This window comes from Ipomoea triloba, chromosome 1, assembly GCF_003576645.1.
Source record: "Ipomoea triloba cultivar NCNSP0323 chromosome 1, ASM357664v1".
Classification (NCBI taxonomy): domain Eukaryota; kingdom Viridiplantae; phylum Streptophyta; class Magnoliopsida; order Solanales; family Convolvulaceae; genus Ipomoea; species Ipomoea triloba.
This window is the reverse complement of record NC_044916.1, coordinates 36,576,969-36,598,957: the sequence shown is the minus strand read 5'-3', so window position 1 is coordinate 36,598,957 and position 21,989 is coordinate 36,576,969. Positions and strand designations below refer to the sequence as shown.

Here is a 21,989-nt window from a genome sequence, read left to right as displayed (position 1 = left end):
GAAGCAGAACTGTCAACTTTTGTGTTTGAAAAACACCCACTGCGAACTGGCGTGAACGTGGGGATTGGATAACGTGTTTATTGATGAATTGGACGGAATCTAGATTAATCTTATTGCAAGGTGAACTTGAGTTCAAAATGCACAATTTACTTACTACTGACAAATTGTGAACATTCAGTATGTAAATTGTGATAGGTTCACTTTGCAAGGTGAACCCGAGTCCATAATATAACTATATTTATAATAGTTGTAGGATGTAAAATATTTGTGCGATTTTATTTGGGAAGGGGACAACTTTAGGTGTACCAAACACAAAAAATATTAATATTTGACTTACGCCAGCATGATTCACAATGGATTATACGCTTATAATAAATGAAATAAAAAATGGAAATTTCAATTATAATTTTATTTTGCTACTTGATTAAAATTGATTCAATCCTAACTAGTTGATAAGTTTCAAAGTAGTTGCGTTATTAAAATTCAAACATAAAAAACCTCTCATTAAATTGAAAGAGACTAGTTCCATTTAATCTACTAGCCAATAATTTATTAATTCAGGGGTCTCTCTTTAATTTCCCTTTGATTCCAACAAAAAATTGTACGGAGTATAAAAAGAAAAAAGACAAATCCTTAAAGCTCACAAACAAATGAAAAAACATCGGAATGGTATCTCCGTAGGTAGGCTCATGTGTACCCACCCACGTGTAATCGTCTTTTCATTTTTACTTTTTTTTTTAAGAAAAAAAAAAAAAGAAATGTTTTTTTCTTCCGGATTTTATGATTGAGGTTCCCTTTAGAAATTTTTAAACCAGTGACTTTTCTTAACTTTTTATTTTTTATTTTTAAAAAATTTTATATAACAACGAAAGAGAGTCAGAGACACCCAGACACAGAGGCGGATTGATTTCCAGCGCCAGAATTTTGACTTCTCTGTGGTGCTTCCACTGATTCCTGGTATGTTCTTCTCTCTTTATTCCCTTTCTTCTTCTTTTTTTTTTTCCCTTTTCATTTTTGTTTTTGTTTTTGGGTGAGTTTTTAATCCGCAGACGATGAATTGTTGTCTCTGATAATCCCTGTTTTGTTTTAATGTTTCAATAGTTGATCTTAATCTTTGATGTGATTGTTCTTCCTACATGTATACGCCGATATGAAAAAGCAAGCTAGAAAGAACCTGGGATTGTTTGGAAACTTTGATTTGAGATGAATTTTATGTCATCACCGCTTGCTATGGTGTTTTTTTTTTTTTTTTTTTTATAGGTTTTATGTTTCGTGTTTTCTTGCCTTTTTTGGAAATTTTGGTTTGAGGAAAGGCAATTTGTGATGTGTGGAAAATCTTTAAATTGGTTTCGTAAAATTGGGGTTGTTTGGGGACAAAGACATCAAGGATTCATCTTTGTCGGACGATGTGGTCTATATTCGATTATTCGTTATTCTGTTGCCACTTCTAAAGGGTCCCTATGTTTTCCCCAAAGATAAAACCATGCAAGGGGGGATGGAAAATGAACAAAAACACAGATTGTATATACATAGGTTGTTTAAGGTTGTATGTAATGGTTTAATGGGTGACCAATCCTACATGTCCTCTTGTTTTTAACCAAAGAAATTAAAGGAGAATTGGAGTATACAAAAGCCTGAGCTGCTATATGAATGCTAAATAGATTTTGAAAAATTGAAGCTATCTGATAGCATATGTGATGTTGAGAAGTCAGATTTTCGATTGATCAAATTTGCCATAGCGGTTTGAGGTTGTCATTTCCCAAATATAGGTTGTCGTTCTTGTTGAGATAAAACGTTTATTGCTTTGCGTCCTTGTCTCAGCATCCAGTGGGTAAGGGATTTTTATGTTGACAGGAGTTTTTATTTTAACAGGCTAGCCGTAATGTGATTGTGTTCTTTCAATTCACGCTTGAATAATGATACCAAAGATCTTAAGGTTCATTGTGGGTTTCCAGATGTAATACTGAATCTTTCTAAACCATATATAAACGTATGCTCTTATGAAGCCAAGTTTTGTTTGTTTGTTGGCCACGTTGTTTGAATCTATCATTAAACATATGTATTCTCATATTAATTCCTTTATTTCTTCCTTCACTATATATCAGGATTCTCGTCACAACTTGGTTCACCTTAGCTGTTTCTTGAATGGAGGATGTGAAAAGTATGCAGGAATATGCTCCGTCGGAATGCTCTATTGTATCTGAGGAATGGGCAAACAGTGCATCTGAAACGAGCGAAAACATCAATGGAAAAACGAGCCATGAATTGCAAGCTTCAGCAGCTTCAGATAGTTGTAAAGTCGAGCACGATGGTGGGTACCTGGAAGAGGATCAATCTTCTCCATCGGGAAATTTGATTCCAACTTCTCCGGTCAAAGAAAGCGAAACGGGTAAAACATTCGAAACTGAATCTCCCCAAAATAGGGCTCTACTTGAGGTGGAAGCATTACTTCCACTAACAGAGAATCCAGAACCATTGGAGCGCCGCAGAGATGAAAATTCTACGGCTCTCCCGGAATCCCTTCCTTTGCCTGTCTTAGATGCAAAGCCAAGCGATTTCGGTTCTCTCCCCGGTGCTGATAGCCAACCAAATAGTATTTCTGATGAGCCTGCAATTTCACGAGATGCCTCACCTTTGTTACCCGGTCATTCAGACACGTTGAAACTTCCAGAAGAACATATATCTGTCCTGCCAAATCAGTCCGAAACAGGAGCCACGGTTGCTTCAGAGTTATCTAGAGATGTTAGTTCTCCTAACAGTACCGGAAATGGTGCCGACACACCATCCGCCTCATCCCATACAGCAAGAGAGGCCGAGAATGACAATAATTCAGAAAAAAGCGCCAATGATGGGTTAGAGCAATCTACAGAAGCAAGTCCTCACAGCGTTACCAAAAATGATGCCGATACATGTCTGACCTCATCCTGTGAAGTGGAAGGGACCGAAAGTGCTGATCACTCGGAAACGAGGACAAGCGATGCTTCAGAGCTATCCAAAGAGGCTATTTCCTCTACGAGTACCAAAAATGGTGCAGATACACCATTTGCCTCATCCCCTCAAGTGAGCAAGGACGAGAGTGGGAGTCAGTTAGAAAGAAGTGCCAATAATGCATCAGAATTATCGAGAGAAGTTAGTTCTCAAAGCAGTGATAAAAACAATGCTGGTACAGATTCTACTTCACCCCCTCAAGCGAGAGAGACTCAAAGTGGAAGTAATTTTGTGACATCAGGTCACGGTGGCCAGGCTCTAGCAAAACTTTCCAACCTCTTTTTTAAAACCTCAGCCCCTAGCCCTTCCAAACAGCCCGAAAATGCTCAAATTGACACAGCAGCGCCTTTTGAATCAGTGAAGCAAGCTGTTTCTAAATTTGGTGCCATTGTTGACTGGAAAGCTCATAAAGCTCAGACTATGGAGGTATAACCATTTCCTACTCTCGGATATTTATCTAAATTCATTGTTAACCCCCATTCTTCTCGTGCTTGTCCTTTCCAATTCTTGATTGAGGTTTTCTAATATATTCCATGTTATGATATTTTCAATGCAGAGACGAAAGTTTATTGATCATGAACTACTTAAAGTGCATGAAGATATTCCATTGTTAAAAAAACAGTGCGAAGATGCTGAAGAGGCAAAAGTGCACGTTTTGAAGGAGTTGGACAGCACTAAAAGACTAATTGAAGAATTGAAGCTTAACCTCGAGAGAGCAGAAATAGAGGAGCAACAAGCAAAACAGGATTCCGAGCTTGCATTGCTCCGAGTGGAAGAGATTGAGCAAGGAATCACAGATGAGGCTAGCGTTGCCACCAAAGTGCAGCTTGAGGTAGCTAGAGCCAGGCATATAGCTGCCGCATCTGAGCTGGAAAGCGTGACGGCTGAATTGGAACAAATCCGGGTAGATTATACTCTAATGGAGTATGATAGAGATGCATGGGTAAAAAAGGCAGAGGAAGCCGTTTTGACTTCCAAAGAAGTCGAGAAGACCGTGGAGGATTTAACTATCGAGCTTATAACCTTGAAGGAATCCTTAGATGCTGCACATGCTGCGCATTTGGAGGCCGAGGAACACAGACTTGGAACAGCAATGGCGAGAGAGCAAGATATTCTATACTGGGAGAAAGAAGTCAAGCTGGCAGAAGAGGAGCTCGAGAAGACAAACCAGCAGATTGAGTCTGTAAAGGATCTCAAATCAAATTTAGACTCTGCTTCGGCCTTGCTGCAAGATCTGAAAGCAGAATTGGCCAGTTATATGGAATCAAATCGGGAAGCAGAAACTGATAGAGGAAACTCAAAAGGTGAGTTGGCAGAACCAGAAATGAAGACTCATTTCGAAATGCTAGCAGCAGTGGAGTCAGCGAGGAAGGAACTCGAAGAAGTGAAGCATAATTTAGAGAAAGCCACGGACGAAGTGAATTGCTTGAAAGTGGCAGCCACTTCATTGAAGTCGGAACTGGAAAAGGAAAAGTCGGAGATTTCCACCATTCAGCAGAGAGAAGGAATGGCATCAATCGCGGTTGCATCTCTCGAAGTCGAGCTAAACAAGACCAAGTCAGAAATTGCCCTCGCACAGATCAAAGAGAAAGAAGCTAGAGAAAGGTTGGCGGTGCTTCCGAAACAACTGCAAGAGGCAGCACGAGAGGCAGACCTCGCAAAGTCGGTTGCTGAAACAGCTCGTGAAGAGCTGAGAAAAGCAAAGGAGGAAGCAGAGCAAGTGAGTGCTACAGCTAGAACCATGGAAAGTAGATTACTTGCAGCTCGAAAGGAGATCGAAGCTGCAAAAGCTACAGAGAAATTGGCAGCAGCAGCTATGAATGCACTGGAAGAGAGTGAATCAGCTCAAGGTGAGGGTTCAAAAACTGGAGTAACAGTTTCTTTAGAAGAATATTATGAGCTGAGCAAGAAGGCCCACAAGGCAGAAGAGCAAGCTAAAATGAGGGTGGCTGCTGCTCTCTCTCAAATTAAGGTAGCCAAGCAGTCTGAGATGAAAAGCCTGTATAGGCTGGAGGAAGTTAATTCTGAGTTATCTGTAAGAAAGGAGGGTCTACGAGTTGCACTAGAGAAGTCCGAGATAGCCAAGAAAGGGAAGATGGCTGTAGAACAAGAGCTGAGAAAATGGAGGTCAGAGAATGAGCAAAAACGAAAAGGCACTGAATCTAATCCAGTAGCAACTCCACCACTTACCCCGAGATCAGGTGAATCAAAACCGGACTTTGCCTTTAGACTTCACCATAGGTTTAGCCCAAACGGACATAAGAATCCAAGCAACCCGAAAGAATCATCTATTGTGCAAGAAAGCAAACCTGATTCATCTAATGACGGGAAGAACTCGAAGAAAAAGAAGAAAGCAATCCTACCACGGATCTTCATGTTCTTATCCAAAAAGAAAGTACCGTCTAAGTCTGCATGATACTCTCTGCATACAGAATCAAGACATATCACCTCTCTTTTTGGGGCCTTTCCAGATCAAAAGGATAAGCTCTTGAAAAACATTGATTGTACATGCTTTGCATTGTTTTTGTGTACAATAATCTTTTTATTTTCACACATTAAAAGGCAAAGTAGCTGGTACATTGCCTTAAGGGAATAAGTTCATTACATGTTTGGTTGGGAAAGGGTAATAAGGCTTTTTTGTAGTTACATTGTGCTTCTTATAGTGTATATATTCCTGCAAGTTTTGTAAAGATTTCAGAAGGTTCCTTGTTTTTCTTTCTATAAAACTTGTACGCCTGTCAATTTTATATCACTTGGTGTGCCAATTCATCATTAGAATTTGTTGATGTCCCCATTGTTTCCCTTATAATGAAAAGATTTGAAACATTAACATGAATTTGCCCTGTTCGGGTTCACTATTGCAGCATTGTATGTCACTTAACACAAAAAGATAACAAAATAATTAGATGCTCTTTTTTTCACAAGCTATAATTGTGCAAGATGAATAATTCTTATGTATATTGCAAGAAGTAGGGGTGCGCATTCAGTTAACCGAACCGAATTAACCAAAATTTTTAAAACATGAACTGTTAACCGAACTGAATTAACCAAAATTTTTAAAACATGAACTGTTAACCAAACTGAATTAACCGAAATTTTTAAAACATTAACTGTTAACCGAAGTTTTTTTTTTTTTTTTTTTTTAACATAAAGTTAAAATCCTTTTTCTTGGAAACACAACACAGATCTGAGGATTTTTGCACACCCCTAGCAAGAAGTTATGCCATTGAGATAAAATTTGGTGTAAAAGATTTTATGGCGAAAAGAGTTTTTTTCTCTTTTCTATCCTAACAAGTTTCATACAGCTTAGACTCCATATACAGTAAACAAGGATAAAGCTTGTAACAAGTTGCTTATAAACGATTCAAGAAAGACGTTTATTAATTATGATTCATGCTACAATTGTGGAGTATATATCAAAGCATGACTTTGACAAAATAGTTCTTCCTCTGAAACATACAGAGTGGCAACACTAGACGGTATTTTCTGTGTCAGCTAGACAACGTAGTATACAACCCAACCCAGCTTTCTCGGTCAGCTTTTCATGAATTCTTAGGCATTGATCACAAGTGGGACGATCTCCGGTAGACAAGCCTCTGTATAGATACCTGTGAATGACCCAACATACCAATGTGATTTGGCTATACAACTAGTCTGATACTCATGTAACATTCTGTTTGTTTGGGTGGCAAATGTGTTATGTTTCAATGCAGTAAGGCAGCTAGACAAATATCAAATAGGCAGCATTGGAAGTTAAGAGCTAATCATGCCACTTATTGAACTAGGCTGTGTTTTATTTCTGTTAACAAAACATTTCAATTGTCGTACGAAAAGCACAACTTCCTACCCTATATAATTCTATATTGTAACACAAACCGTTCAAAGAAATATACCACTAGGCACAAGCCAAGTCAGGAAAGCAAATACGGTCTTCAGATTTCAGATTATGATTATTCAGAAAATTAGAGAACTCAAGATCATGCTAATTCAAGGAAAGCAAACTCAAGAAGAATCCTACTAAAAAACTATGACAAAATCTCCGACCTCCCATCCCTGCACTTATTTCATACTTGGAAACTTATCTAGTGAAAAGCCTAGGTCTCATTTATAGTTGATTGCTTCCCTTCTCATTCCTTCCTTTTTTCTTATTTGCACTTTATGCATCCTGCACAATAGCATCTGCATCTTCCCTCGAGGAAGAAACTACTAAGCAGTAAAGCATCCTAAATTTCATCATTCTCGTAAATCTAACATGTATAAACCCTCTATCAACTAAACACATATATTTCTGCTCCCTCATATTCAGGTTACCATTAGTGTCATGCCACAATATCAAAGCCCTAGATCAGGTCTTGTACAACAGGAATGTTGTGCTTGCACCATTTAATGGATAAAATACTATACCAAAAAAAAAGAAGGAATGAGGAGCTCACTTCATTAGAATATCATAGTACTCAGGATCTAGAGAAGAGAACAAGCTGTCCAAATCCTTTATAGCCATAATTGCCCTGTGCACTACAATCCAATTCGCAGACTACAAACACACCCCGCAAAATAATGATAAACAAACTCAATCAATATTCGAATCCTAGAAAGAGAAGACGAGGTGAGAAAATATTGAACCTTGCATCTTTCATCTTTGGTCTTGGGAGGCGACCCTTCAAGAGCCGTTTTCAGAGCTTCCACTGGTTTATACCTAACAAAAAACACAACGTAAGATCAGACCTATTTCCTACGAGTATGCAGAGATTAAAGTGGAAATTTCAGAAGGATAGCGGGATGAATACGCACTGTTTGAGGAGGCTCTCAATCTTCCGCGACTTATGCTCAATCCTTGTAATTATAGCTTCTGCATTATCTGCTCCAACGAATCCCGCCATTCACCCAACTCCAACTCACCCTTTCAGATCTGGATATTGATTCGGCTTGAATCGCAGTTACGGTTGTTCATAAGAATGATACTCCTGACAAGAAATTCTATCGAATTAAAAGGAAGAAGAAAGGGATAAAAGTAAGTCACCTAAATGGTCCAAATTACCAAATCTCAAAAAGAGAGAGAGAGAGAGTAAATAATCGATATCAATCAAATCATAGTTAATGTAATAATAATTATTGTTATTATTATTATTAAGTTATTAAATATTCATGAATGGACTAAATGGAAAATAATTAGACAAACATATAAATAATTGATAAATAGGGTTAATTCTATTTTTTGTTCTAGATTTATACGTGACAATTCATTTTTAGTCATTTTTATGAGAGCATTCATATTTGGTCTTAATATTATTATGACATGTTTATTTTTAGTCATTCGTTAACAGAATCATTAAATATCACCTATAAATTAATAGACTACCACCTATAAATTTAAGACCAAAAATATAAGAGAAAAGGGTCAAATATACCCCTAAACATTATACAAAAGTACAATTAAGCCCTCAAACTTTAAAAAGTTCAATTAAACACATAAACTTCATAAAAACAATCAAATAAGCCCACTTAGCAGGTAACCAATAAGTTTCCGGTAACTATACCATTTTGACCGTCATTTCCGGCGGTTGACCGCCATCACCGGCCATTGACCTCCGTATAAACAGTAAAAATTTAAAAAAAAAATTAAAAAAAATAATAAAGAAGAGTCGCCGGCATTTGCCCCCTTCCTGGAGAAGGAGGCGACCGGCGACGCCTTCTTCTACAGGAAGAAGGCGACCGGCGTCGCCTTCTTCAACTGAGGAAGAAGGGGAGTCGGTCGCCGCCTTCTTCCAGGAGGAGGAGGCGACTGGCGTCGCCTTCTTCCTTAGTTGAAGAAGGCCACTGGTCGCTTTCTTCAACTGAGAAGAAGGCGACGCAGGCTGCACTAGCGACCGAAAAACGGTCGCCGTTCCGGTTGCCGGCGGCCGATTTTATCCCTATGAAACTGAATTACCGGGTATTACCTGTTGGTGACCTGCTATTGGATATGAATGCACCAAAATGATAAGTTGATGTGTTTAATTGAACCTTTTTAAAGTTTGAGGGCTTAATTGCACTTTAGTATAATGTTTGAGGATGTATTTGACCCTTTTCTCAAAATATAATTAACGCTTGTTAAATATATTTAAGACAACTGGTATTCTACATTTTTATTCTTGTATTTAAAATTTTTAATAAAACGGGGTAGTTAAATATATACAATTACACTTACACATACACAATTTGCACTTACAAATTAAAACAATAATTTAATAAACTATTTTTTTTTTTGAAAAATTTAATAAACTAGTTTGTTAAGTAAGCGCCTATTTGCCTAGTGCCTAATGCCTTCTGTCAAGAAGGGAGCCGTCGTAAGTTTCGTTGCCGCTTCGTCTCTCACTGGTCTAGTGTCATCGGTGCCGTTGTCCCTAAAAATGAGAAAGAGTTGAGGGCTTGAGATTTGAGAAATTAGAAGTACATCGTGGCCCATTGAAAGCTCAAGATGTTGAAGCTGTGACTCCCTAGTTATCAAATATATCATTTTAATTTCTTCCAATATCTCAAAAATGTTATAAATTTTCAATACCAAACACCTAAAAAGCGCTTATTAAAAAAATTCTTTTTCTATTTAAAAAAAAAACATAGGTATGCATTTATTGAAAGCAAACCATGAAATACTTATCTATAAATAGTGAAATACTCATATGTTGATGATGAATCCCAAAAATATCATAAATAGATCATGAAAGACAAGTAATATGTTGGCAAAAAGTGTGTTCTAACAAATTGAAAATAAAAATGACATGAAAATGAAAATGGCATGCTTGATCTACTCCATGCCTCTTAGCTTTTATGTTATTTCTCATTAATTATACCTTATCTTTTAATGTTTAAAAGTTTTTTTTTAAAGTTAAAGGCTATTACAATATATATATATATATATATATATATGGAAGGGTTCCCGTGCGGTTGTGCGGTTACGCACCTTAAGCATTACAATGACACACTTTAAGTACACAAATTACGCATCTTAAGCACACAAATAAAGCACTTTAAAAACATAAACCACGTGCACCTAAATCTTTAGGTCGACGCACCTTAAATATACAAATCATACACCTTAAGCACACAAACGATGCACCAGAAGTATATATATATATATATATATATATATATATATATATATATATATTATATATATATATAGGATTCTATTCAGGTGAGAACTAATATATATATATAGTACTATGAGGTCAAATAGTAATCGTTGGATTAGATTATTAGATGGTGTAAGATTGATGTATTTTTTGGTTTTTTTTTTTAATTGGTTGAGGTGCTGGTTTTGGAAGTTGGGTTTATTTGTGTCTTTTTTGATTGGTTATTTGTATAAACAAAACCATTTGTATCGTTGATGAATTGGACCAGGTAAAGGACATAAAAAGTCGAATTTCCAATTTGACTTATTTGCTGCCATTTCCCATTTAATTTTCTCCTCACCTGTCCACTTTTTTTTTTTTTTTTTTTAAGAAAAACAGAGTTATTATCTTAAAGTGGATGTATAAACATATAATAAATGTACAATAGTTCATAAATCATATACAAACAATAAATTATATGATTAAAATTTTATGCTACGAACTTGATCGAAAAATGTTGATTTAGTCACTTATTCCTTTCGGGTCAGCTGTCCACGTTGTTGCATGAACAACTTCTCTTTTAGGCTTTGGCTATCAACTCACGTGGGGGGTCTGTACAATTTCCTGCTTCCAACTCAATTTCCCACTGTAACGTTGAATTTCCAATTTAACTATTGCAAAGTGGCAACAAAGTAGGGAATGCCACTGTAATAAAATGATACACCCACGATTCAATGTTATTATTATTATTATTATTATTATTATTATTATTATTATTATTATTATTAGCATTTTGTACGCATGATGCTTAAATATTCCTACATAAATAATTAAAAATAACCCAACATAATAGTTAAGTGAAATAACCCGAGTTCGATTTCCATAAGTGACAATTTTTCTTGGGCTAGCTTCAGTGTCTCCCGGAGTGAACGGAGATTAGTCAGGTGAACCTAATCTGACCATTAAACAAATAGAGAAAGACATGGACCACCTTGTGGGCTCAAAAAAAAATTTAAAATTAAGATATGATAGATATAAATGTATGGTAATAACGATGAAATCATCAATGTTAGAATTAAATAATAACCGAAGTTTTTATCTAATCTATACTATTAATAAAAACAATATCCTCAGTTTTAACTTCCCTCCCAAAACATACCTATAATATTATGGTTTGCGTAATATTGTAAAATATGGTAATACAATTCATATCCCTAATACAATTGTAAATTCAAATAGAATTCCTAATATTATGGTTTGCGTAATCTTTATATATATAAAAACAAAATCCTCCAAAACGAAATCTTCCTTCCCGCCCAAAATATTGTACATTAAAAAAATTAAAATAATAGAATAATATTAAAACAATACAATTTATATACTATAATTCCAATACAATTCGTATAAACAATAGAATAATATTAAAACAATACAATTCCTATACTACAATTCCAATATAATTCGTATCAAATAAATCTGCTATTAAAACACGAAATCCAATACTACAGAATAATATTAAAACAATACAATTCCTATACTACAATTCCAATACAATTCGTATAAACAATNTTTTTTTTTTTTTTTTTTTAAGAAAAACAGAGTTATTATCTTAAAGTGGATGTATAAACATATAATAAATGTACAATAGTTCATAAATCATATACAAACAATAAATTATATGATTAAAATTTTATGCTACGAACTTGATCGAAAAATGTTGATTTAGTCACTTATTCCTTTCGGGTCAGCTGTCCACGTTGTTGCATGAACAACTTCTCTTTTAGGCTTTGGCTATCAACTCACGTGGGGGGTCTGTACAATTTCCTGCTTCCAACTCAATTTCCCACTGTAACGTTGAATTTCCAATTTAACTATTGCAAAGTGGCAACAAAGTAGGGAATGCCACTGTAATAAAATGATACACCCACGATTCAATGTTATTATTATTATTATTATTATTATTATTATTATTATTATTATTATTATTAGCATTTTGTACGCATGATGCTTAAATATTCCTACATAAATAATTAAAAATAACCCAACATAATAGTTAAGTGAAATAACCCGAGTTCGATTTCCATAAGTGACAATTTTTCTTGGGCTAGCTTCAGTGTCTCCCGGAGTGAACGGAGATTAGTCAGGTGAACCTAATCTGACCATTAAACAAATAGAGAAAGACATGGACCACCTTGTGGGCTCAAAAAAAAATTTAAAATTAAGATATGATAGATATAAATGTATGGTAATAACGATGAAATCATCAATGTTAGAATTAAATAATAACCGAAGTTTTTATCTAATCTATACTATTAATAAAAACAATATCCTCAGTTTTAACTTCCCTCCCAAAACATACCTATAATATTATGGTTTGCGTAATATTGTAAAATATGGTAATACAATTCATATCCCTAATACAATTGTAAATTCAAATAGAATTCCTAATATTATGGTTTGCGTAATCTTTATATATATAAAAACAAAATCCTCCAAAACGAAATCTTCCTTCCCGCCCAAAATATTGTACATTAAAAAAATTAAAATAATAGAATAATATTAAAACAATACAATTTATATACTATAATTCCAATACAATTCGTATAAACAATAGAATAATATTAAAACAATACAATTCCTATACTACAATTCCAATATAATTCGTATCAAATAAATCTGCTATTAAAACACGAAATCCAATACTACAGAATAATATTAAAACAATACAATTCCTATACTACAATTCCAATACAATTCGTATCAAATAAATCTGCTATTAAAACCCGAAATCCAATACTACAGAATAATATTACAACAATACAATTCCTATACTACAATTCCTCCGTCAATTCGTATTATAAATACATTCATCAATTAGAAATTTTATAACCTACTTACACAAATCGAAATAGTAAAACGATATTGTCACGCAAATCTTTCAACAATATTGTTCTTTCACTAATGGGGTCTGTTTTTGTCTCTGCTTCCGACCTATCTCCCAAGACGAGAAGGAGTTGTATTAGACTCCGGCTAATGCGTTGTTATTTGTCAAGGGAATATCCACATTCCACAATCAACCAACACACACTGGAGTGCTTACTCCATGACTCCCAGGTAAATGCTATTAAGTTTAAAAGTGTATATAAATTAGGGAGAGCAGATTGTGACTATATCGTGGCTGAATTTTGTTCTATGAATTAGAGGAAAAAAGGTTGTGTAAATTTTGCGGTGGTTGGCATTTTGTAGTGAACACTATAGCCATATTTAATATTTGCACCTGGAGAGCATTACAATATTTTTTTTTCTTTCTTCAGAGAACTTGTATCCATTTACAAATCCCTAAAGAGTTTGTGGTTAAGTTCAAGAAACATTGAAGGCTCCCGGAGGAGTGGATAGCAATATGCTAAATTGCTAATTGGTAAATTCTTCTTTAAATCTTATTCTATACTAGATGTGTTTTTATTTCTTTTTTTTTTTGGTGTTTTTATTTCTTTTTGTTATACTAAATTTCTAATAGTATACATTCATGAATACCAATTTTAAATCTTTTGTCAAGAAACATTTTATCAGACCAAAATAATATTAAATATACATGCATCCTTATTAATACTTTAAATATTTAGTTGCTACAAAATATATAAATTTTAGTTTCGCAATATAGGATACAAAAGGTCATTTATTGCAAATCTTTTGTTTGGTTTTTTGCAGCGCCGTGTTGTTTTCATTAATGAGCAAAAAGTTGTCCAAGTTAATTCAAATCCTCAAAGGTTGATTGATTTTGTCATTGAAGATTCTCGGTATGTGTTTGTTTGGATGTCTTTTTGATTTGTTTAAGTATAAATTTAGGCATCATCATGCTCATTGTTGTTTTCACTACTCAGGGGTAGTCGGCTCACTGTTACTCTATGGGAGGAGCACGTGGATTCTGTCTTGCCTTACTATAATGTTGATTTGGCAGAACTACTGATTGTCCTTCAAGTTCCAGCATAAACAATTCTCATTGATATTTGCATATGCCATGACTATAAACAAAAGCTAAGGCCAAACACTAACTCACGTTTGGTTATTGCTAAAAAAATCGGTCTTTAGTCAGGGTCAATTGTATGTGGCTTTCTCCCGAGTCAGTCATCCTTTGTGAAATTCCGCCCGGACAATATTAAAGAGAAAATGAAAAAGAAAACTGATTTTACTAATTGATTGAAAATATTAAAAAAATCATAATGGAAAAGGAAAATTAGGCAAATTGAAAAAGGGAATGGATATTACTAATTGACTGAAAATTATTTAAAAACTTAAAAAAAAATTAATTAAACATGACTGTTAGATTTTTTATAATAGTTACAATTAATTCATTCAAATATGAAGGAGGAAGAAAAACTAAATGCGATAGGGTGAAAATTAATATACTTAAGGTATAAAAATATAATTGCACATATATTAGTGTAATTGACTAATAATAGTTGCCTAATAATTATTATGATAATAACACTGGTCGTTGAATTTATTTTTATAATAATTATAATTAAATTATTTCTCATTTTTCTCATATTTATTTTAGTAATAATATAATTACATAAGTCATATTACATATCGATCTTTTTAAGATAATTGTAGACAAACAAGTCATATATATTTCAATTAATTGAGTTATACTTTTGCACTAATCTTATAATCAAATAAATGTACACGTTCAATATTAGAATTTTTTAAATAATTTTCTTTATTTTTATTATCTAAATATATAATAAAAAATTTATTTGTGCATCACACCGGTAATTGAACAATTATTTGCTCTAATTCAAGCAAGGAAAACACCAGACAACATAATTGATCCAACCAATTTCATCAATTGCGCTATACAATATTCGATGTTATAATTTATATAATTGTATATCGATCCAAATATTCTTAAAATATTATAACAAATCTATTCCGTGCAACGCACGGACGAAAATACTAGTAAGGATGTAGTAAAGATAATTTTATCAAATTTTATTTATAAATTATTACACATGAATTAAATTTATCTAGTATACACTCTGAACTGGGCCACTAGTTCCTAGTCAAAAAAAAAAAAAAAAAAANAATTCCTCCGTCAATTCGTATTATAAATACATTCATCAATTAGAAATTTTATAACCTACTTACACAAATCGAAATAGTAAAACGATATTGTCACGCAAATCTTTCAACAATATTGTTCTTTCACTAATGGGGTCTGTTTTTGTCTCTGCTTCCGACCTATCTCCCAAGACGAGAAGGAGTTGTATTAGACTCCGGCTAATGCGTTGTTATTTGTCAAGGGAATATCCACATTCCACAATCAACCAACACACACTGGAGTGCTTACTCCATGACTCCCAGGTAAATGCTATTAAGTTTAAAAGTGTATATAAATTAGGGAGAGCAGATTGTGACTATATCGTGGCTGAATTTTGTTCTATGAATTAGAGGAAAAAAGGTTGTGTAAATTTTGCGGTGGTTGGCATTTTGTAGTGAACACTATAGCCATATTTAATATTTGCACCTGGAGAGCATTACAATATTTTTTTTTCTTTCTTCAGAGAACTTGTATCCATTTACAAATCCCTAAAGAGTTTGTGGTTAAGTTCAAGAAACATTGAAGGCTCCCGGAGGAGTGGATAGCAATATGCTAAATTGCTAATTGGTAAATTCTTCTTTAAATCTTATTCTATACTAGATGTGTTTTTATTTCTTTTTTTTTTTGGTGTTTTTATTTCTTTTTGTTATACTAAATTTCTAATAGTATACATTCATGAATACCAATTTTAAATCTTTTGTCAAGAAACATTTTATCAGACCAAAATAATATTAAATATACATGCATCCTTATTAATACTTTAAATATTTAGTTGCTACAAAATATATAAATTTTAGTTTCGCAATATAGGATACAAAAGGTCATTTATTGCAAATCTTTTGTTTGGTTTTTTGCAGCGCCGTGTTGTTTTCATTAATGAGCAAAAAGTTGTCCAAGTTAATTCAAATCCTCAAAGGTTGATTGATTTTGTCATTGAAGATTCTCGGTATGTGTTTGTTTGGATGTCTTTTTGATTTGTTTAAGTATAAATTTAGGCATCATCATGCTCATTGTTGTTTTCACTACTCAGGGGTAGTCGGCTCACTGTTACTCTATGGGAGGAGCACGTGGATTCTGTCTTGCCTTACTATAATGTTGATTTGGCAGAACTACTGATTGTCCTTCAAGTTCCAGCATAAACAATTCTCATTGATATTTGCATATGCCATGACTATAAACAAAAGCTAAGGCCAAACACTAACTCACGTTTGGTTATTGCTAAAAAAATCGGTCTTTAGTCAGGGTCAATTGTATGTGGCTTTCTCCCGAGTCAGTCATCCTTTGTGAAATTCCGCCCGGACAATATTAAAGAGAAAATGAAAAAGAAAACTGATTTTACTAATTGATTGAAAATATTAAAAAAATCATAATGGAAAAGGAAAATTAGGCAAATTGAAAAAGGGAATGGATATTACTAATTGACTGAAAATTATTTAAAAACTTAAAAAAAAATTTAATTAAACATGACTGTTAGATTTTTTATAATAGTTACAATTAATTCATTCAAATATGAAGGAGGAAGAAAAACTAAATGCGATAGGGTGAAAATTAATATACTTAAGGTATAAAAATATAATTGCACATATATTAGTGTAATTGACTAATAATAGTTGCCTAATAATTATTATGATAATAACACTGGTCGTTGAATTTATTTTTATAATAATTATAATTAAATTATTTCTCATTTTTCTCATATTTATTTTAGTAATAATATAATTACATAAGTCATATTACATATCGATCTTTTTAAGATAATTGTAGACAAACAAGTCATATATATTTCAATTAATTGAGTTATACTTTTGCACTAATCTTATAATCAAATAAATGTACACGTTCAATATTAGAATTTTTTAAATAATTTTCTTTATTTTTATTATCTAAATATATAATAAAAAATTTATTTGTGCATCACACCGGTAATTGAACAATTATTTGCTCTAATTCAAGCAAGGAAAACACCAGACAACATAATTGATCCAACCAATTTCATCAATTGCGCTATACAATATTCGATGTTATAATTTATATAATTGTATATCGATCCAAATATTCTTAAAATATTATAACAAATCTATTCCGTGCAACGCACGGACGAAAATACTAGTAAGGATGTAGTAAAGATAATTTTATCAAATTTTATTTATAAATTATTACACATGAATTAAATTTATCTAGTATACACTCTGAACTGGGCCACTAGTTCCTAGTCAAAAAAAAAAAAAAAAAAACGTATAGTAAAAAAAAAATGGTCGGAGAAATGAGGATTACAGGTAATACTAGTCAAATGGAAGCGAATCCTAGATAGTGACGAAGGACAGTCGGACAGAACATCATATGATTTAACAATGGCCACGCTCCCCCATAGGCCATAGTTGTCCCCAAAGACCTGACGTTTCTGCCAAAGTGCCTCTACTTTTTCTCCGTAGTACGTACAAATGTACAATAACGCCCTGCAGGAAGTTGATAAAGGAAGAACTCGCAGTAAACGCATCATTACTCTCCCTCTTTGAGCTGGAATTGAAGGCAAATTAGCAATGCCGGAGCTAGGGTTTCAGGATCACCGGTCCGGCTTCAGACCGCGGGACCTCAGTCCGGATTCTGTTATCTTCACAGCCGACTCCAGCTTCAGTCTCTTCTCCTCCGCTTCCGGCAGCGCGGAACGCTGCTCCTTCGCCTCCGACGACTCCTGCTTCCACAATCCTCCTCAATCGGTAATCTCATTTCATCGTCTTAATTATCACTCCGTATTATGTTATATATAATATGTTCGTCTTTCGTCTACGTTTCTGCAACCTCTCTCCACAATGCGGTTGAAATTTTATGCGATAATGTATGCGTTTTTATGCTTTTGCGTAATGAGAGAAAATGATTGAACGAGTAAAGGCCAAAATGTCTATGTACCAAAGAGAAAATATATGTGTTTATGAAGACTGCATTCATAGTAAGGAACTAAAGACTAAACTGGTTTTCGTTTTTGTTGTTTTTTTCTGATAGTAAAAGGATATGTGCGGTGCTTAAAATCTTCACCGTGACTGGAATCTAATTCGGTTTGAAAATTTGATTTGAATCAGCATTTGACAGCACATGAAATCCGTGAGGCTTCATGTGATCCAGTTCCAGATCCAAACAAACCAGTTGTATCCAAGAATCATCACTTTGGCAAAAAAGGAAAAGTGAAAGGTAGTCTTTCCTTCTGATTCTTAAGCTTTGATGAAAGAAATAAGTAAGTAACAAAGATATGTGTACTCAAAAGTTGTTTTATTCACAACCCCTGTTGTGTTTCAGTTCAAAAAGGAGACAGCAAGGAAGCTGATACAGAGGATGAATATCTAGCTTTTGGTTCTTCAAGAAGCTCCTTCTCTCAAGCTCTTAAAGGTTCTCCCACTTGTATAAAAGGAATAGAACAATTCAATATACATATTTGGGATCTTTAGTTGACTTTTTCTCTACTTTTTAACTGAATAGAATGCCAAGAAAGCAGGTATAGATCTGAAGCTGTATTGAACAAATCAGATAGGCAAAGCCTGGCTTCATTAGATCTGAAAAACTCTGTGATCAATGCCACAATTTCATCTTCACCGCGATTTGGCGTCATGAAGAAAGAATCTATCACTGGCCATTCTGGTGCATTTCCGAGCCCTGGAACTCCAAATTACCGTCATTCCAGTGCAGGGATTCAGAAAGGCTGGACTTCAGAGCGTGTGTCGTCACATACAAGTGGAAATAGGAGTAAATGCAATACTTTGTTGCTGCCTTTTAATAATGGAAGGAACTTACCTTCAAAATGGGAAGATGCAGAGAGATGGATCTTTAGTCCGGTATCAGGAGATGGTGCAACGAGGACTTCATTGCAGCAGCCACAGAAGCAGCGCAAATCCAAGAGCGGGCCACTTGGCCCCCCTGGGGCTGCATACTACTCGTTATATTCTCCAGCAGTGCCTGTTTCTAGAGGAAAAAGTATAGCAAATTCTCCTTTTTCTACCAGGGTGATGAAAACAGATGGCTTATCAATTCATGATGGAGGCCATGATGCCAATGGAAACTATGTTGCATGCTCAGAGCCATGCATGGCAAGGTCTATTAGCATCCATGGATGTTCTGAACTTCTGAGCTTATCCACAATGACTGCTCCCCAAGGTAGAAGTTTAGATAGTTGGTAAGATAAGGAAAAATAATTTGAATCACCATTTTATACACAGTAAATAATTAAAGCCTCTTGCTCAATATGTTAAAGTAGCAAGATCAACATCTTGTTCCATTGAGTACATACCATTAAGGACAAATTTAGCAATGTTTTATTTTTCACTCTCTTTATAGGGGATATAGTACTTGTATCCACTTCTGTGTTTGGCCTTTAGACTCTTAAGAGTTGTGAATGTGGATTCTATCATTTGCTTCTGACTTATGATAAGATTTTGGTAACATTATAATTGGTATTTGGTTGTATAGATGATGAGAGCAGAAGTGACAAAGATTCAGCTGCCAATGTTTCTCGTGTTGTTTCAAGGCGGGATATGGCAACTCAAATGAGCCCTGAGGCTAGTCCTCACTCATCTCCAAGGAGACGGTCATCATTCTCTTCTTCAACGCCCTCTATTGTACCATTTGTGGAAGTGCAGAGTTTCCATCCCTCTAGAGCAGAAGTCAAGGATGTGCCGGTTGATGAACGTGTCACCATGACAAGGTGGTCAAAGAAACATAGGGCTCGAATCCCTGGGAGGAGCCTGGAAAATAATGATAACTGGAAAACAAAAGCCACGGAGATGCATTCTGCTGGCCGGGAAATTTCAGAAACAAAATCCGTTTCCAAGTAAGTGTAGAATGGTAATGTCTTAGTGATTTTTAACTTTGTACTCTGCCCATTATTAAAATTTTGTAATGTTATAAAAATAAGCTGGTCAGTTAAGATGGGTTGAAATTCGGGACAATCACCAACACGAAGATAGACAATAAAGAACATCTGCTAAGGCATATATTTTTCAGAACCTATTTTATGCATCCATTTTTTGCTCCCTTGACATAGTATGTATTTCAGGATCAAGAGGGAAGAAGCCAGAATAAGTGCTTGGGAGAACTTGCAAAAGGCAAAAGCTGAGGCAGCAATCCGAAAACTTGAGGTTGTCTACTTGATCACTTCACTATGATATTAAACTTTTCTAATTTTCGAAAAGTGTGTTATATCGCTAATTTCCCATTCACCCTACTCATGGATATATATTAGTTGAGTCTAAGGAAATGCTAGCATATACAATACAATATTGAAATGCAATTGTATATACAATTAATGCTAAACAACTTTACAAATGTCAGATGAAACTCGAGAAAAAGAGATCATCGTCCATGGCTAAGATTATGAACAAATTAAGAACTTCCCAGAAAAAAGCGGAAGAGATGAGAAGCTCAATGGTAACTACCCAGGGTCATGAAGTTACAAGAGCCTCCCGCAAAGCCTTATCCTTCCGCCCAACACGCAGAATGGGCTCCTTGAGTGGCTGTTTTACATGCCCTGCATTTTAGTCACATGAAGGTACCCTTCATTCTGTCACGTGGAGGTTCAGTTGTCAGGTAACGTCTTTAAGCCAGTGTTTTGATGGTTCAACTTTCTTCCAAGCTGAGACCGAGTGCTCTATTCATTTGTGTTCCTGGCTCGTATACTCACAGGTTAATGGTTTATACCAAGATTCATGGACAGTGTACATACGGCTGGGATCCACTTCGACACTTGAAGCGTTATACAGTTTCGTATCTGCTTCATCCGTCGCTATATTCGAAGGTACATGGTATTTTGTAACATTCTGCAAGCTGTCAAAAATTGAATCTGTATGTAATTGAATTGATGAATAATGTTGTATCATGTCTATTGCTCCTTGACTTTAGTTTGTCGAAATTAAAATGTGTATGTTGTTTCATAAACATGATGCTTCTACATCAAAATTTTGTAGCTTAAATGTCTCAATGATGCTAAGTAGACTCTCTCAGCTGTTATAATGCAAGTCCAAGCTAATCAAAATATGAACAAAAAATAGCTATACAAAATGTAGAGAAAGAAAGTAAACACAGTAAACCCCAGCCCAAGAATCTGTGGCAAACTGGAATAGTTTGGGCTGGATCTCATTCTCTTTCTGTGTATATATATGTGTATATATATATAGAGAGAGAGAGACATTTCAATAAGTCATGCCACATCTATATCATTGTCGTTCAATTTTATGGGCTCTTTTAAGCTAATAGATGTCTTGATTGGATGACAACTATTTTTAGTCTTGTGTGAATGATCTTTTCCTAATAAATTATTACCTTCTTTACGATAAGAACAACATTGATCTTGCCACGATTGATGTAGTTTTCTTCTGTTCCTCCATTAAATGATAACTTAACATGTCATTCTTGGAAGGCCATGGAAGAATGCCTTTTCCCATAGTGTCTCTCATGCCTGATTGATCTCCAAATGGACCAAATCTCTTTCTTCCATAATTAACAACAATATATTCCAAAGATTGATTACCCACACACATGAAGAAGTCAAAGCAACCTAATCAATTTGCTTTGAAGAGCTGCATTGATTACGACATTGCCCAGATCTTGCCAAGATCCCCATTGAAATCAAGATTGATTCCAGAAGCAATCTTGAAATCAATTTATCCTAGATCACAGGTCATAATTATAACCACAACCTTCTCCACACAATTATTAACCATAAAAGTGCCCCCCCAAAAAAAAACATTAAACAAATCTTGGAAGCACAACTCAAAATGATTGCACAAATTTTCACCCCCCCAAAAAAAAAAAAAAAAAAAAAAAAA

The 21,989-nt window shown here is 34.6% G+C and overlaps 3 protein-coding genes across 3 annotated transcripts; 2 read left to right on the top strand and 1 right to left on the bottom strand.

Moving 5' to 3' along the window:
• The first annotated feature begins 833 nt into the window (after positions 1–833).
• On the top strand, positions 834–5,740 carry LOC116021857 (protein WEAK CHLOROPLAST MOVEMENT UNDER BLUE LIGHT 1-like). Its single transcript, XM_031262354.1, has 3 exons — positions 834–957; positions 2,106–3,414; positions 3,545–5,740. Exons 2-3 carry the CDS (start codon positions 2,146–2,148, stop codon positions 5,402–5,404), a joined length of 3,129 nt encoding a protein of 1,042 aa, XP_031118214.1. The 5' UTR covers positions 834–957; positions 2,106–2,145; the 3' UTR covers positions 5,405–5,740.
• A 587-nt stretch (positions 5,741–6,327) lies between these two features.
• On the bottom strand, positions 6,328–7,998 carry LOC116022827 (actin-related protein 2/3 complex subunit 5A). Its single transcript, XM_031263714.1, has 4 exons — positions 7,780–7,998; positions 7,612–7,684; positions 7,422–7,522; positions 6,328–6,596 (listed from the first exon to the last, which is right to left on the bottom strand). Exons 1-4 carry the CDS (start codon positions 7,866–7,868, stop codon positions 6,461–6,463), a joined length of 399 nt encoding a protein of 132 aa, XP_031119574.1. The 5' UTR covers positions 7,869–7,998; the 3' UTR covers positions 6,328–6,460.
• Positions 7,999–17,496: 9,498 nt separating this feature from the next.
• On the top strand, positions 17,497–21,127 carry LOC116022177. Its single transcript, XM_031262778.1, has 8 exons — positions 17,497–17,897; positions 18,258–18,366; positions 18,472–18,561; positions 18,652–19,323; positions 19,636–19,996; positions 20,222–20,303; positions 20,497–20,751; positions 20,848–21,127. Exons 1-7 carry the CDS (start codon positions 17,721–17,723, stop codon positions 20,701–20,703), a joined length of 1,698 nt encoding a protein of 565 aa, XP_031118638.1. The 5' UTR covers positions 17,497–17,720; the 3' UTR covers positions 20,704–20,751; positions 20,848–21,127.
• The last annotated feature ends 862 nt before the right edge of the window (positions 21,128–21,989 follow it).